Genomic DNA, 16,999 nt, shown 5'->3' on the forward strand with positions numbered 1-16,999 from the left:
GGAAATGCTGGTCGGCGCTGTGTCAGATAAGGTGGGAATAGGAGTTTTTGTTAAAAGAAAAAAAGCACTCATTCTTAAATGTTGGCAACTAACTCAAGTTATCTGAAAATACCTAAAGTCATATTTAAATAAGACTGACTAGAAAGAGCTCTGTGTTTAGAATTAATCCAAGTCTCTAATCATTTACTGTAATCACAGCATGTGAGAGCTAAGGCAGGAGGATTGCTATGAGTTCATAACAGGCTGGAACTCTGTGCAATCCTGTCTCAAAAAGCCAATAAATAAGTTAGCAAGTAAAAATAAGTCAACTAATAAAAGGCTAAAGCAATCACTCACTTGGCCAAGTGCCTGCAGTGCAAACCCCAGGGCCCGGGCTCCACCAGCGTCTACCTCACAAGCACAGTGGTTCCCCAGGTGGCCTGCCAGCCCACACTAACAGTGAACCCCAGGACCCAGGGACAGGCCCTGCCTCGGAAAACAGTGAAGACAGCAACATCTGAGGTTAACCTCTGACCTGTACAAATACACGTGCACCTCTCCCACAGGCTGCCTCTCGACTGCACACACACACACGCATACACCCGCATGTGCATATACACACAGAAGTAGCAAACATGGCAGAGAAATCTGACTGTACAGAAGTTGAACATGACGGACAGTAACAGTCACTGCTACTTTCATTTACCCCCCAAATCAGTACTGATATCACCTTTGATAAAAGAGTTTTCAAGAACATGGGTCAGACCCAACTGAAAGCAAATACAGGGTAAGAGAAGTGAAGTAGCAAGGACCATAAGCCTTACCCGTTTGAGATGAATTGTTTTCAGAGTCACCGCACACTCAGAAAGTGCCTGTAAAAAACAAGTTTAAATTTTTAATAGGGGCAGTATGTTACAAAACTAACCTCTTATCCCTCCTGCCTCCAATATTTTCCTCCAAGGAAAATATTCACAGCTAAGAGGAAAGAGTGGTTTTAAGGTAAGTAGCCCAGACAGAAAAAAAAAAAGGAAAAGCAAAAGACAAATTACTGGGGCTGGAGAGATGGCTCAGTGGCTGCTCTTCCAGAAGACGTGGGCTTAGTTCCCAGCACCCACATGGTGACTTCAGGCCTAAAGAAATCTGACGCCCTCTTCTGGCCTCAGAGGGCATTAGGAATGCATACACTGAAGCAAAGCATCCACAGACATAAAAGAAAAAAGGAAAAGCAATACAAACTACAGTCCTAATGTGGTAGTATGACTTTTAGTGAAAAAAAACAACCCCAACACTCTGAAAATGTGATCTGGGACCCATCACACGAAAAGAAAAATGACTTAATGCTGTTAAAAGCAGGGGAAGATGTTAAATAGAGTAGCAGAAGGGCATGACGCTACATAAACATGGTACCAACACCCAGGAGGCAGAGGCAAGGGATTGCCTACAAGTTTTGAGAATAGCTGAGTGTAGCCTGGTGTACACCATGAGGACCTGGCCAGCGAGGGCTACTCAGCAAAATCCTGTGCCAAAACCCAAAAGTAAGCAGGGAGAGAAAGAAGGACATTAAAGAAAAGACAGGGATAGGAGGAGAAGGAGAGTGAGAAAGACAAAGAGAAAAATGGGAGAGAAGTGGGGGAAGCGATGTGATTTCATGGGAAGGCATCTGTCCAGGGTAACATCTTCAGTGCTGCACCCAGAACAGGAAAAATAACTGCAGAAAGTCATTAATCATGTATGAAAACAATCCATGAACAATACCACCCCATCATTAGAGAAGCCTCTATGAGGTCTACACGCAGTAAACAAGGACCTTAAGATGCTTACCAATACTGTCTGTGCGTCTGCCAGGTCAAAGGTCTGCTTTAAAGGTGCTAGGAAGCAGGCAGGGACAATGTGCTTATAAACAAAATCAGCAAATCCCACTGGTCCATCTTTACCTCCTATCAAGAGAATGCAAATTTTCATCTTGCTTAAAAAGAAAGTCAGTCAGTCCCCAGTTCCTGCTCTCTTTGGAGCAGAGCTCTCCTTCATTTCTGATGGTCCCACGGAACAGTAGAGAATGGAGGGTTAAAGCCCCTATCAGGCTGGAGCAGTTGCCCATTGCTGGACCACTTGATTAGAATATGGAAGACCTCTACACAGATAAACTGTCTCAAAAAACAGAGGAAATCAAGAATATATAAGACCTTGGGTTCCAGTCCTAGCACTGAGGAGAGTGGGGGTGGTCTCAGGAGAAAACCTCAAAACAAAGTAAAAGCAAAAACTTCATCTCACCCCAGAGTTCTACCAGCTTTGAGAGGATGATAAAACATGTTTTCTGTGCAATTGGATCTGGATAGTCAACGGCTCCCTGGATAACAGTGATCAGCACCCGTTCTACGTTCTCTGCACCTGAAGAGAAAAACTAGACTTTAATTTCAATAGGAAAAACCCAACCTGATGCACTTATTTCAAAATATGTAGTAAGCCAAAACACATATATAGTGTGATAAATTCCCTTTACTTCTTTTACTAACTGGGCACCTAAATTCTAAGCAATGAAGAATGAAGATTCCTTTAACAGCTTGCTCCCCTGAATTCTATGTTTTTGGACCTTGCCGCGTAGATCAGGCTGGCCTCAAACTCACCGATGTCTGCCTGCCCTTGCCTCCTGAATCCTGGATCTAAAGGCATGCCCATGTGATGGTTTGAATGAGAATGCCCCCACATAGGTTCATATATTTGAATGCTTGGTCCTCTTGCTGGAGGAACAGTTTGGGAAGGATTAGGAGGCGTGGCCTCGTTGGAGGAGATTTAAAAAGCCCATCTTATTCCCAGTCAGCCCTCGCTCTACCCTGTGCCTCTCAACTACTGCTCCAGAGCCACGCCTGCCTGCTGCCGTGTGCCCTGCCATGGTGGTCATGGAACCAGCCTCTGACACTGTTCTCTAAGTTGTCTTGGTCATGGTGTCTCATCACAGCAATAGAAAAAAACCACACTCACCATGCCCAGGTTACTCCTCTTCCCTTTTTAAGAAAAGGTCTGAAGAACTACCCAGGCTGGCTCCGAATGCATCTGACTCTCCTGCGTCAGCCCCACTGGTTAACTGGGATTACAAACCCTCACTGGTTGGCCAGTGCCAACTTTTAATTTCAAGATGGCAAACTAGCCAGCAAGACTCAACTGTCAGGTGAGTTCTGGCCCGTGTTCACTCTTCTACTTTGTAGCAATCAGAGAATACAGGAAGAGAGAAGCTGAATACAGTTAAGTTTGAGGCGCTCCACTGGCACTGCTTCCACTCACCGTTGATCCCTTGGCGTACAATTGTGACAGGAAACTGAGCAGACACACCTGGCCGGCACTGTGTACGCCCCTACCTTGATTTGCGATCACTTCGCTCATTCCGCTGCCGGTGACTGTCTGTAGGAAGGCGAAGTAGCTCCTCCGCAGCATCTGCTTCTCTAGCGCAGCCGACTGGTCGTTGTCCTCTGCTGGCCGCAGCAGCACTTCAAAAATGGCGTGAAGCAGGGGCATGAACATCTGCTGTAAAAACGGGGACACTTGGACCTGGAAAGGAGAACAACTGTCATGGCACCTCAGAAGTGACGTGAAGCTCTGCTTCTCATGGAGGATATTTATATACTTACTAAAAAACATATACACAACCCAAAGACTCAAGATTAGGTTCAACATGTATGGGCTGGAGAGATGGCTCAGGGGTTAAGGGCACTGGCTGCTCTTCTAGAGGACCTGGGTTCAGTTCCCAGCACCCACATGGCAGCTCCCAGTTAGCTGTAATTTCAGGTCCAGGAGATATGACGCCCTCTTCTGGGGTCCAGGCAGTACACGCACATGGTGCATAGGAATGCATTTGTGCAAAACACCATACACATAAATGTCAACAAGTTCATCTTAAAGCTGGTTGTGGGCCAGAGAGATGGTTCAGGAGGCAAAGGCTCTTGCTGTACAAGCCTGGTGACCTGAGTCACCCCAGAACTCACGGAAGGACGGAAGGAGTGCACGGACTCCACAAGGCTGCTTTGGCATGCATATGCACCCATGCACACACACTCTCTTAAAAAAGTTAAAGAATGAAAGAGGAAAAAAGATTTTGAGATGAAATAACAAGTGATCATAATCAAAGTTGACCATGGAATATTTTCAAGTTTAAATTCCAAAGTGAAAAATAAATCCTAAGAAATGAATTCTGTAAAATTAAATAACACATGTAACTTCCATTAGTTAAGTTCCTGAACTACCCAAGTCCCAGTTTTCTCATGTATAAGGCATAATCCTTACAATTAAGGTTACTGTGAGTAGTACAGAGCAACATCTGAAAACCTTCAGGGTAGATTTGATTATGGATGCACTGGCCATTCTCCCTAGCCAGTTCCTACTGTTTGTGAGTTTACGCCTCTAACGTGGCCCTTGGGGCATTGGTTACTTTTAGACTCTTGTTCCAATTCCAAGCCTGCATGCCACCAGTTTCCAGGCAGGACTCTGTACTGATGTACTTGCTGCTCTTGGGAGTTTTCACCTGCCACACTGATTGACAGTTTTATTAGAACATCTACTCAGGGGGCTGGAGACGTGGCTTAGTGATTAAGAACACCTGCTGCCCTTGCAAAGGACCAAGGTTCTGCTCCCAGCACCTACACGAAGGCTCACAATTCCGTGTTCTGTAACTCTAGTTCCTGCTGATCCAACACCCGCTGCTCCTGACCTCCTCAGGTACCAGGATGTATATATACATACATTCAGGCAACACACTATTACACATAAGAAAAGTATTTTCCAATCTAGAAATCTACGACACAGAAAGCTATGGACAATGTTAAACACTGCTATGTAACCAAGTAATTTGTCATTTAGCAGACATAGGACAGGCGGAGGGGTGGCTCCATCTGTACAGAGCTTTCTGTACAAGTGTGAGCACCTTGACTTGAGTCCCCATACCCTGTAATGACAGGTGGGCAAGGCAGTGTGCACCGGAAGCAAGGCACTGGGAGGATGGAGAAGCACTAGCTGGCCAGTCTAGCCCATCAGTGAGCGTCACCTTCAGGGACACATCACCTATCAAAACTAACCTGTGCGTGCTGGTAGCCGCCCTCTGGCCTCCACATGTGAGTAACCCACCTCCACAACACGCAATAAAAGGTATCTGGGATGCATGCACCTAGTGCTATGTTTGCAGAGGATGGTTAAGGCTCAAGAGTCTTAGCATTCTGGTCTGTGGTACCTTGAACTTGGCCGTAATCTGGTTGATGAGTGGAATGAATTCCTGGAGGTCTTTGGCTTCACAGTCTTTGAGCATGTGTTCTGAGGCAGATGGGATGAACGGAAGAACCTCTTCCTCTAGGCAAATGATCATTCGATGAAGGAAGGTGCGAACCCCACTTCTGAGAACGTCCTTTTGTACAGGGCAGCTGAGAGCTGGCAAGAATGTCTGTAAACAGTCCAGGTAAACTTCGGAGCAGCCACACTGTTTCACGGTCTGCTTGTTGCTGAAAGCCTTGCTGGTTCGACTACATGACCAAAACCCAGGCAGCCAGAAGTTCAGAGTGTTAAAAAACAATGCATAAGAGATGACAAATTGACAACCAACTATTTTTTACATAAGAATTACTTCTACCCTTAGTTAATAGTTACATGAAAATGACTACTTCCAGATAGGATTACAGAATAAAACGTTAAGTAAATTAAGCAAATAAGAAGTGGTCAACCATAAATTGAGTCAATCCACCTGCTTTTCTAAAATCCTGACAGTCGGCAGGAGAAGAATATATTTACTCTGTGTTTAGTATGGCCATTAGGCCATCTGTACACGATCACGAGATTCTGAAAACAACCTCATCACATCCACTATCAAGTTACTCCCACCACCCAAAGCCTGGCTTGTGCTGCAGGAAATGGCGGACAACAACTTCCCAGTATAGCATTAGCAACAGTTTCCATTTCACACTGTTAACAAAAAGTGTAGGTAAGGGGCTGGAGAGAGGGCTCAGAGATTAGGAGCACCGGCTGCTCTTCCAGAGGTCCTGAGTGCAATTCCCAGCACCCACATGAGTGGGTGGCTCACAACCATCTATATTGAGATCTGGTGCCCTCTTCTGGCATGCAGGTGTATGTGCAGGCAGAACACTGTATACATAATAAAGAAATAAATCTTTTTTAAAAATGTAGGCAAACTAAATGACTGCTTGAAAACAGTTCAGTGTGTCCCTGTTAAAAAGACCCATTTAAGAGGTTCTGCCTACATGGACACACCACTTTACAATTTTAATTGCAATTTGGCTCACCTGGCGAAGCCAACCGCATGGTTGAGACTATCTGCAAGGGACGCTTGTCTCTCTTCATCCTGCGCCATCATCAGTTTTTCCAACAGAACCTTAAACCTCTCCATCAGCGGTGTCAAGAGGTCCTTCATCAAGGCCTGCTTACTTTCGGCAGGGTACTCACTGTTAACAATCAGCGCCCCAGCCGTTTCGTAAATGAAGAGCTGATCATCGCTGCTCAGCAACGACTGGTAACCATTCTCCTACAAGGACACTTTGTCTTAACTGGGTATTTTCACTTTAGTGTCTCTCATTTAACTTAGTCAAGAAGAAGCAGGAGACAGGAAATATAACCTACCACATCGGCTCATATACTAATTACTCATAAAAATGAAATTTATGCCACAATCACAGAATGAAGAGAAAACTTAAAACGGAAACAGAGATTAAAGACTCATAGTTTTGATCCTGTGCTGGGCTAAGGGTATTGCTCCTTGTACCATATGTCCTCATGAGTGACGTTCTGGGGTAACCCACCAGCACTATAGATGAGCAAACAAGTATGTAAGTTAACTAAATCTTAGTCCCGACAAAACTCTGCAAATGACCCTAAGGTGACTGTTACTAGGACTCTCTCTGAATGCTTACATTGCAGGAGTTAACACAACTGCTGAGAAAAGCTGGCATTAACTGGCCGCCAGTAGTTTGGCTTTCAACAAAACACGTGTTTTGTTGGGGCTAGAGAGGTGACTCAGCAGTTAAGAGTATTGGCTGCTCTTGAAGAGGATGAGGGTTCAAGTCCCAGCACTCACATGGCAAGCCTTACATCACCATCTGTAGCTGCCGTACCAGAGGACTCGGTGCCCTCTCCTGGCCTCCGAAGGTACCGCACAATGTGGTGCAGCTACACATGCAGGCAGCAGAACACCCACACATACAATTAAGAATAAATCAAAACCACATGTAAATCAAAATGTACTTATAAATGATCTCAAATCCTTTAGAGAAATGACACTGAAAGAAGTAACACTAAATCTGAAGACAAAACTTCAATGTAAGTGGCACTGAGAATGACAAATATGATCACCTAAGAGAGTAATTTAGAAGATGAAGTTTTTTCCACTTCATCAAGTATTTCAGCTGCTACATTTAACAGTACAGAAAAATCAGAACATAGTACACAGAGCCAAATTCCTTCCATTACTATCATGCTTGTATCAAAACAATTTTGGTAAACAGATTCGAATAAACTTTGCATACACAACCCCCCCCCACACACACACACACTAGTTAGAAACAAGCCAAGCCCTCAAAGATAAAGCTGATAGCATTCAGTCTCAATGATTTCTGGAGAAGATATCTGGGAGATACTTACAGGTGGAGAAAGGGCTAATAAATCTTGTATTCTGTTCAAAATATCTTCTATGTAAGGATTCATTTGCTTACTGAATAAAATGAAAAGGGAAATCACAGGTTAAGTAATATGCCCATAAGCTGCTCAAATATCAAATCCCCATTTAAAGAGAAGGAGGCCAAAGCCCCTCTCATACTAACGTCAGCTTATGAACAATTTAGAGTCTGTGTGATCCAATGCACTGTCCACTGCTCTGAGTCTCATAAAAGATACTACATATTGGGGCTAGAGAGATGGCTCAATGCTTAAGAGCACTGTCTGCTCTTCCAGGGGCCCCAGGTTCAATTCCCAGTACCCACACGGCAGCTCACAACTGTCTGCAACTCCAGTTCCATGGGACCTGACACCCTCACACAGACAAACATTCAGGCAAAACACCAATGCACATGAAATAAATTATTAAAAAACAAAAAAGAATACTACATACAAGAGACCATGTTAGAAATTACTTTCAGGCTGAGGGTATCCTGGTGCAAGCCTACAATCCCAGTACTTGGGAGGGAGACAGAGGCAACAGAATCACAAGTCTGTCATCTCCAGGACCAAGCAAACCAACAAAAAATATGCTCCCTGGCCTAAGGAAATGACTCAGCAAGCAAAAGCATTTACTGTGCAAACTCAATGGACTGAGTGTGACACTCTGTTCCCAGTGTCTCTTCTTCACACATTTGCCATGGCACACAGACCCCACGCACATCAAACACACGTAAGAGTAATACATAAAATTTACAGAATAAATAAAATAAAATACAGTAACATAAAATTGCATAAAAGTATGCAAACAGCCACCTGTTAGTGCTGAGTACAGTCACTGGCTGCGGAAAGAAGTCATGGAGGAGACCACCAAGAGCAGCCTGTCAGCACAGGAGGAACACACACAGTGCTAAGAGCCAATACTCACTTGAGGGACTTGACAAATCTAGAGAACAGGTAGGCGGTTCTGCTCCGGACCTTCGCGCTGGAATGCCACAGGCCCCTGTGATCTAAGAAAGCCATCTGAAGAGAGAGACACTGATTACTTCTGTTCTGATTCGAGGATTTCATTGTCACATCAAATTGTACTTTTTACCAGGAATACATAAGTAATGTTATCTCTCTCACACACGCACGCACCCTTAAGGACTCGTTTTATATAAAACTACCACCCAGGCCTCAACTTCTGAGTCTGAGAAAAGTTAGGGAACAAGGACAGGCAGGGTCTCATCACAGAGCCGGAGTGCAGTGCATACTCACCAGTACACACGGAATGTGCTGAGGTTCAACTGTGAAGAACTTCTCATATCGGACAACAGTTTCGAAGAACTCCAGGGTCACAGATGTGTGCTGGTAGGAGCTGACTCCAGAGGTTACCAACTAGAGGGGAAAAATGAAGAAGCCTATTCGTGTTTACTGAAACATCCAAAAATCCCTCTGCAAAAACACAGCAAGCTCTAACCATCAGGAAACGGAGCTTACAGCACAGCACAAAGCCAGTGACGCTCACAGGAACAGACCTCGTCCACCTACCGTTCGCATCATGTCCTGCAGAGCACTAGCTTTTGACGCGTCACCTGAGAAGTGAGCGCCATGGGACACCGGGAGAGCCTCTGCCAGCATGTACAGCAACCGCACCGCCACCTCCACTTCCATGAAGCGCGTGTTCTGCCAGTTCCTACCGAGCACAGCATTGCACGTCAGTGAGATCTGAACACAGACTTCTGGAGCACTCTTACACACAGGGCAGTAACACCAAAAATCCTTCCGATGGCACTGCCACCTGTGAGGTGCCCACACGCCTATAACCACCCCTCATTAACCATGCTTCTCAATGGGAAGGGGACAAGTAACAGTGTGAGGGGAGAAAATGGTTGAAATACATTAAGTGCATGTATGGAAATGCCACAATGAAAACCTATTATTACATATAATGAGCATGCTAATAAAAACCATTTAAAAATGTCTTGAATGATTAAAAAAATCATCCTATTAGATAATTTTGTCAAGCAATGTAATTTATATCAACGGTGGAAACAAGATAAATTATAGGCCCAATGAGGAATGATGAACATTACATGACTCAGTGTGGCCTATCACCAGGAGGAACGGACAGAAGACCTTATTCTAACAATAAACTTACTGGAGTGTGGCACTGAACACTCTGCGCACAGAAGCCAGCACCAACTCTGGCGACACCTGAGCAAGTCTGTCCAACAGTAACTTCAGCTGCTTTCTGTATTCTACAAACATGGCCTCATCTTCACCCTGTGACACAAGGGAAAAGCCCTGACTTAAGGTGTAAGGTGCCAGCATCAAGACGCTCACTGAAGAGCACTTGCAGCCAGAGCCTGGCAGCCTGCATTCCTTCCCTGCAGCCCCAGGGTGGGTGGAGAGAGCGATGTGCCCTCCAGAGCAACACTCTGGCCCACACTCACAACTGCACACACAAAAATGGTAAGTAGCATCCAAGGCCCAAGTCGTAAAGCCTGAGGAGGGCAGGGCTGACAGTGAGCAGCCAGCATGGGCCCACACCAGCTCCCAAACTTGCCTGCTGTCTTCATTCTCCCTTTATCCCCAAGCATTAACAGCGTCATCACTGGGGCTAACGTGTTGCTTATTATTACTACCCTTTTGACATTCACTCCAAATAAAACATTTTAGCATGCACCTAACCAACACATGCCCTGGGTTTCCAGGAAGCACCGGACAGCCCCTATAAATAGCGGAAAGGTGATGTTCTCAGAACTCGGGGCAAGACTTTTAGCTGAACAAGCCTAGACAGTTAAGCCTCATACTTGTCCTCACCTGCTGGCTGATGACTTAGGGCCTACCGACAGGGCCTCAATCCAGTACTCTTTTTAATTGCAGCCCAGGCTGGCTTCACATTTATGGTAATATTCTTTATTTCCTAAGGCTGCCAACTGCTGGGATGTTGTGGATATAAGCATGTTTTTATTTTGGTCCCAGGTGTGGGATATTCAGATGGTCACAGCAGCAGACTATTTGCCTCATGCAGGCTCTGAGAGGGGCTCTTTGCCAGCTGCAGATAGTTTAAATCTAAGGACTCTGGAGAGAGAATAAATTCCAGAGCCCAGAGAGTGGAGATCGGAGAAAGAACAACGCTGATCCTGCCTTCCCCCTTGCTGCTCCTGGTTGCTGTTGTGAGACAAGAAGTCATAGATCTCCTGAAATAAGGACTGGACTGGCTCCAAGGAACCCGATGACCATAACCAGTAGGAAGCAACTAAGAAAGAACTGTGACCCCCCCCCCCACTAACCCCTTCTCTCTCCTACCCGTTGTTGGGGTGATGGAAGGCACTGGGGTGGAATAGAGAGAAAAGAAGTGTAAATAAAAGAATTTTTTTTAAAGTGACAACACTGGGATGTCAGGCATTTGCCACCACGCCAGCTTACAAGATGTGTGTGCACCTGTGTTCCCGAAGTTCGCCTCAGGTATTGTCCTTAGGAGCTGTGCACCTTTTGTGTGGATGAGACACATTCTGTCATCACAACCCGGGACCCGATGCCTAGGCTAGGCCGGCCAGCCAGTGTGCTCCAGGGATTCACCTATTCACCTTCCCAGCGAGCACAAGCGTGAGCCCTCCAATCCAGTCTTCAATGGTTGTCAAACTCTGATCTTAATGTCTACACAACAAGCATTTACCAAAGGACTCATTTCTCCAACCTCTTAGAAAGCAAAGCATCCAGGTCTCCGTGAGTGCTACTCCAAACTTATATCAATATAAATAACATCAATATAAACAAGGTTGATTTAAAAAACATTTTTTGTTTTAAAAGTCTCTTAGATGGAAATATAAAATACTAATGTGATGCAAAGAAACAAAATTAAATCTGACTTTCCTTTGATGCAAAATTTCTTACCTCATTTTCAAAGTTATATTCTTCATCATACGTCAATTTTTTCATAACGGCCAACATGATTGCCTAAAATTATTAATAAAGTAACATCTGTTAACTGTTTTTAATCTGGAAGTTGAGCTACATTTCAAAATAGATTTCAGACAAAGACCTGATCATCAGCCTTAGATGGGCGTTCATCTCCCACTGCAGGGGCTCGGGGAATCTCAAGAAGAGGTGGAAGAAGGAAGAAGGGTCAAGCGCTGTGCACAAACCTGAGCTACAATTCACCTTGGAGGGAGGCTACTAACCCTCCCCCTGCAGGGTTATTTACCCACATAGGACTCCAGGGAAAACACCGCACCACATGGTACAGAGAACTCCATGACTGAAACTTTGGAAAGCTAGTGTGAGCCTTTCAGTGATGTAGCTGTCTCTGAGATGCCTTTGCTCAGGTAACTAACTCCTCACCCACAGTCAGGAAATAACCCCAACAAACTCACTGATGGGCGGGGGTGGTGGGGGTGGTGTGTATGTCTGTCAGTAGTTTATAAGAAGCCACTTACCTCTACATTAGCTTTTTGCTGATCCGAGAGCACTGGAAGCTTAAAATAAAATGTAAACAATAATTTATTTGGTTTTCTGATGTTATACTTGTTTATCAAAGTACTCTTCTAATCAGTATCTCCTAAAACATACACAGGAGCTGGTGGCACAATTAGGGAGTAGAACATTTTCCCAGCATGCACAAGTCCCTGGGTCCAATAAGAAAATAAAATACAAACATATCTGCTAAGTAGTTTGACAGCACATCTATAGTTAACAGATTCCTAATTTAAGACGCAACAATTTGGCCAGGTATGAAGGCGCACGCCTGCAGGTGGATCTCTGTTGAGTTTTTAGACCAGCCTGGTCTACAAATAAGTCTAAGAGACAAGGCTACACAGAGAAACCCTGTTGAGAAGAAAAAAACAAAAAAACCCCAAAACATTTAATAACATTATGTCCAAAAAATAACTTGATATACAGGCAGTAATATAGGTTAATTTGAGTAAGCTATTTATCGCGCATTTAGAAAGAATTACTGTAAGGTAGTAAAGGGTGCTTTTGGTTTTTGAGGCAGGCCTCACTATGTGGCCATGCCAGCCAGAAGCGCTCTCCATAGACGTCTGGCCTTGAATTCGGAGATCTACCCCTGCCCCACCAACAGCCAAGATTAAAGGCATGCACAAGTACTCTTAGTTTTTTAAAACAAAGCAAACCTAAACTATAATGCTGTGGGATGATCAGGTTCTACAAACCTAAAATTCCTGAAATTCTGCATGCAAACAGTTATGCACCTAAGAATTAAGGAAGCTTCGGGTGGAGGGGTGATAGGGATCAGGGGTGATAGGGATCGCCTTGCACATTCCAGGTTCCGGGCTCAGTTTCCAGCACTGCAAACAACACCTAAGCAGCCCACCTACAAAGGGCGCAGTGGTGTGGAATGCCGACTTTTGAGTGTGATGCGCCACTTACGCACTCAGCCCCTATGGTTAACTGCACAGGAATGGGCACCAACATTCTGATGTGGACTGCGGGGTGAAGGGTAGGGTATTGTAGAGGCCTTGTCCCTCCTTGAGGAACTGTCATGGTTGCTAAGGAACAGGCAGACATTTTCTTCGTTGATGCAGCCACTGGTAAAGCCTCCATGCTCCTGTACACAAGCCCTCACTAGCTATGCTAGCTACGCTCCTGTAAACGACTGTAATGGAACCCATAAAAAAACAAAACAAACAATCAAAAACAATGTGTGCCTTTTGAGGCAGGAACTCATGCTGCTCAAGCTGGCCCTCAACCAGCTGTATAGCAGATGATGGTGAGCCCAGTCCCCACTCCAAGTGCTGGGATTACAGGAATGGCTCACCATGTCCAGTCATTGCATTTTAGCACTTAATCATCTTCTGTTTAATTTTTTAATTTCTTAAATGAAAATAGTATAAAAAAGAAATACAGTCAATACGTAACCGTATATATTATGTATATGATATGTAATATCTATATACATATTACTGGACAAGGCTTATGGGTCTTTCCTTTTTACTTTTTTCTGTATTTTCAATTTTCTGTATTTCAATTTCTGTGTATCTACTAGACAGAAAGAGTGACGACTCACCTGTTTCAAAATATGAAGGTAATCATAACAAAATCCAATAATGTTAGAGGAAATATCATCGTCCTCGTGAACTAGCAGCTGTAACATAAGTGGTACTTTTGTCTCAATAGCTTCAAGTGCCTCTTGAGCATTCTTCACAGCCCCGTTCTTAATTAATTTAGTCCAGCTAACTATCAATGACTGTCCCATTCCATTTACCAGCTTAGAAAATCTGGCCACGAAGTCCAAATCTTCTTCCTGTAAGCAAGAAGCAGAGACTTTGATTACAGCCACCTGCCTCAGGGAAGAGGAAAACCTTTGACCTTTAGCATGAATGCAGTGCCAGCCAGTAACAGGGTTCAGTCTAACAAGGATTGTGTAATCTGTGTCAAACATGCAGGGGTTAGTGGGGGGGGGGGCAGTCAGTTTTCTCCCTCCACCATGGGTTTCAGAAATGGAACTCAGGTCACAAGGGTCTCAGGCTTTTCTTTCTTTTTTAAATAGTTTATTTTATTTTATGTGTATTTTAATGAAGGTGTTAGAATCCCTAAAAATGGAATTACAGAAAGTTGTGAGCTGCCATGTGAGTGCTGGGAATTAAACTGGGTCCTTTGAAAGAACAGACAGTGCTCTTAACCACTGAGCCTTCCCTCCAGCCCAGATCATAAGGACCTTAAGGAAGTATTTTTATATGCTGAGCATTTTGCTGGTTTTCAGGGCTCAATGTTAAAACAACAACTGCCAATTTTGTCGTTATGATAGGAAAATTAATCAGCATTTGAATTTTTCTGCTACCATTATCACATAGTAGTACTCTAAAAGCAACTGTTTTTGTTTTATTAATAAAAAAAAATATTTTCTACGTTTCGTGTTTTTGCCTGCATGTATATCTATGCAACTGTATGCCTGGAGTTTAGGGAGACCGGAAGAGAGCACTGGATCCCAGGATCTGCAGTTACAGACTCTGCAAGAGTGGCCACTGCTTGTGATGACTGAGCCACTTTTCCATCCCTGCGACAGTTATAAAAGTGATGGTAGTCCTGTGCATTACCAAGTTTGTCTAAAAACAAAAGTGTAAGAGAGAAGCTTCAGAACTTTCTGACCGTCCAGTATACTAAGCACAGTCCTTCAATGTCAACCCTGGCGCACTGTGTACGTAATGACTTAACAGCCCTTTCTGGAACTGCCAATGTTACAGGCAGACCCGGATTATTTCCATTATTTACCCTTAAGCTGTTCTCCCACAGACAGAGGATTGCTCTTTACAATGTCAGATTTCCTTTTCTTAAAAAGCCCCAGGTATTAAGTAAGATGGCAGAAGGTAATAAAGCAACCTTTGGTCCATGAAGAAGGAATGTACTACTAGAGCCATATTACTGACATCATCACCAAAACAAAGATGTCTTAGGACCAGGCAAGGCCGCTACCAAGCCTGACAACCAGAGCTCCATCGTGGGACCCAAAAGGAGAGAGCTGACTCCATGAGGTTGTCCTTTGACCCCCCCCAAGAGCACTATGGTGTGTGCGTGTGTGTCTGGCGCACGCATACACAGACACACACTAAAATATACATACATAAATATATATATACCTCAAAGATGTCTGAGGAATCCTTTTCCTCACGCAGCACTGTAAACTTGAAAAATGCATGTGTCATCCTGACTGTATACTCATCCAGAATGAGTGTAACCAAGTGTGCAAGGAAAATGCTACAGATAATAGATGTGGCTCTCAGAATGTCCAAGGACATTCCCCAAAACTCAGAGAGAGGGAATTAGTTTCTTTGGCAGTTTTCAAAGCTTGACTTTAAGAGAGTCACTGACCTGGTCAATGCTGAAAAACCCAGCAGTCTGTAATACTTGACACAAGGATTCTACTAGCTTCATCTTATCCACAGGGTCCATCCCTTTATTTACAATTTCAAACAAACAGTCACATGCTTCTTCCCGAAGAACTTCTACTGACATGTGACCTAGCAGCATATTTATAAACCTGGCGATGGGAAATGAAGATGTTAACATTTTCAGCTCATCAGTTTTGGATGCCGACTGTGCAGGTTCAGAGTTCAAGACGCATAGGGCACGCACCTGTCATTGGCTATGAGGGATAAGTCTATCCAGGAGACATAAGCCCCAACAACCTCAAGGCACTGGCACAGCACTTCTGAGTTAGTATACTGGTAACTGTGTAGAATCTGGTACCACGATTCCACCAGATTTGGAATGCACTGTTCTCTCATGGCATCTTTTATCAGAGTGTTCCTGCGAGCCTCCTAAAAACAAAGCACCAAAGACAGGGAAGATTATGAGACAGCACTTGGCATTCAAGTACAATTGCACACAGCAAATTCCTCTACATGAGACGTCCAGGCTTGTTAACAGTCCCCACCATGGTTTCCTATTTATCTGCTCTAAAATTACATCCTGTGATTCTCTGTGTTTCCTCTTTCCGTTCTACTCCTTGGTGCCAGACCTAATTCATTAAATACAAACTATAAATAAACATTGTTTAAAATTTTAAGCATGTGAAATTATTTCTAAATATTAGACAAACATAGTACTTACTTAAGCTATTTAGAAATGGCAGTGACTTAAATGTACAATATCCTTTAAATTATGTACATTTAAAGCTATTCCCAGGGGAGCTGTTTTTTTTTTCATAAGATAGGGTTCTCAATACATAACTCAGAATAGTCTCAAACTTGAGAGACTCCCATCCCAATTTCCCAAGTGCTAGAAACATCCAGTTCAAATTCCCACACTCTTGTTTTGTTTTATTAAAGATTTATTTTACATATGAGTGTTTTATCTGCATGTATGCCTGCCAGAAAAGGGCATCAGACCCCATTATAGATGGTTGTGAGCCACCATGTGGTTGCTGGGTCTTGAACTCAGGACATCTGGAAGAGCAGACAGTATTCTTAACTTCTGAGACATTTCTCCAGGCCATGTTTTTTGAGACAGGGTTTCTCTGTGTAGCCCTGGCTGTCCTGGAATTTACTCTGTAGACCAGGCTGGCCTCGGAGTTAGACCTGCCTCTGCCTCCCAAGTGCTGGGATCAAAGGTGTGCGCAGCCGCCGCCTAGCAATTCCCACACACGTTATACTTTTATACTGAAGTGAGAGAGATCAAACCCAGCCTCTTGCACACTAGGCAAGTGCTCTGCAGCTGCACTGACTCACGAGCACCTTTAGGAGTAAGGCTGAAGTCACACTGCGCTCAGCTGTAAGAGCTGTAAGACTTTCTTGGCAGTGCTGAAACAGTACACCCAATCATAGCATTGTATCAAACCAATTAAAAAAAAAAGACAACAGAGATGTCTAGATGCATAAATAAAGACAGGAAAATGGGCTTGGGTGCTGTGACTGGCTGAGACTCTAGGGGTGCG

The 16,999-nt window shown here is 44.1% G+C and overlaps 1 protein-coding gene across 1 annotated transcript in view; it reads right to left on the minus strand.

The window, feature by feature from the left end:
• The window catches only part of Xpot (exportin for tRNA), a 38,429-nt gene that overhangs the window by 10,424 nt on the left and 11,006 nt on the right, over positions 1 to 16,999 (minus strand). The window contains exons 7-22 of the mRNA XM_055625933.1: positions 15,700 to 15,884; positions 15,436 to 15,604; positions 13,634 to 13,870; positions 12,045 to 12,083; positions 11,503 to 11,565; positions 9,761 to 9,885; positions 9,151 to 9,295; positions 8,878 to 8,997; positions 8,546 to 8,640; positions 7,606 to 7,675; positions 6,255 to 6,493; positions 5,195 to 5,480; positions 3,333 to 3,522; positions 2,251 to 2,367; positions 1,801 to 1,916; positions 804 to 851 (exon numbers count right to left, since the gene is read on the minus strand). Coding sequence (XP_055481908.1) covers positions 804 to 851; positions 1,801 to 1,916; positions 2,251 to 2,367; positions 3,333 to 3,522; positions 5,195 to 5,480; positions 6,255 to 6,493; positions 7,606 to 7,675; positions 8,546 to 8,640; positions 8,878 to 8,997; positions 9,151 to 9,295; positions 9,761 to 9,885; positions 11,503 to 11,565; positions 12,045 to 12,083; positions 13,634 to 13,870; positions 15,436 to 15,604; positions 15,700 to 15,884 — 2,244 coding nt within the window. The remainder of the gene's footprint in view (positions 1 to 803; positions 852 to 1,800; positions 1,917 to 2,250; positions 2,368 to 3,332; positions 3,523 to 5,194; positions 5,481 to 6,254; positions 6,494 to 7,605; positions 7,676 to 8,545; positions 8,641 to 8,877; positions 8,998 to 9,150; positions 9,296 to 9,760; positions 9,886 to 11,502; positions 11,566 to 12,044; positions 12,084 to 13,633; positions 13,871 to 15,435; positions 15,605 to 15,699; positions 15,885 to 16,999) is intronic.

This window comes from Psammomys obesus, unplaced genomic scaffold, assembly GCF_907164565.1.
Source record: "Psammomys obesus unplaced genomic scaffold, mPsaObe1.curated_primary_1811, whole genome shotgun sequence".
Classification (NCBI taxonomy): Eukaryota; Metazoa; Chordata; class Mammalia; order Rodentia; family Muridae; genus Psammomys; species Psammomys obesus.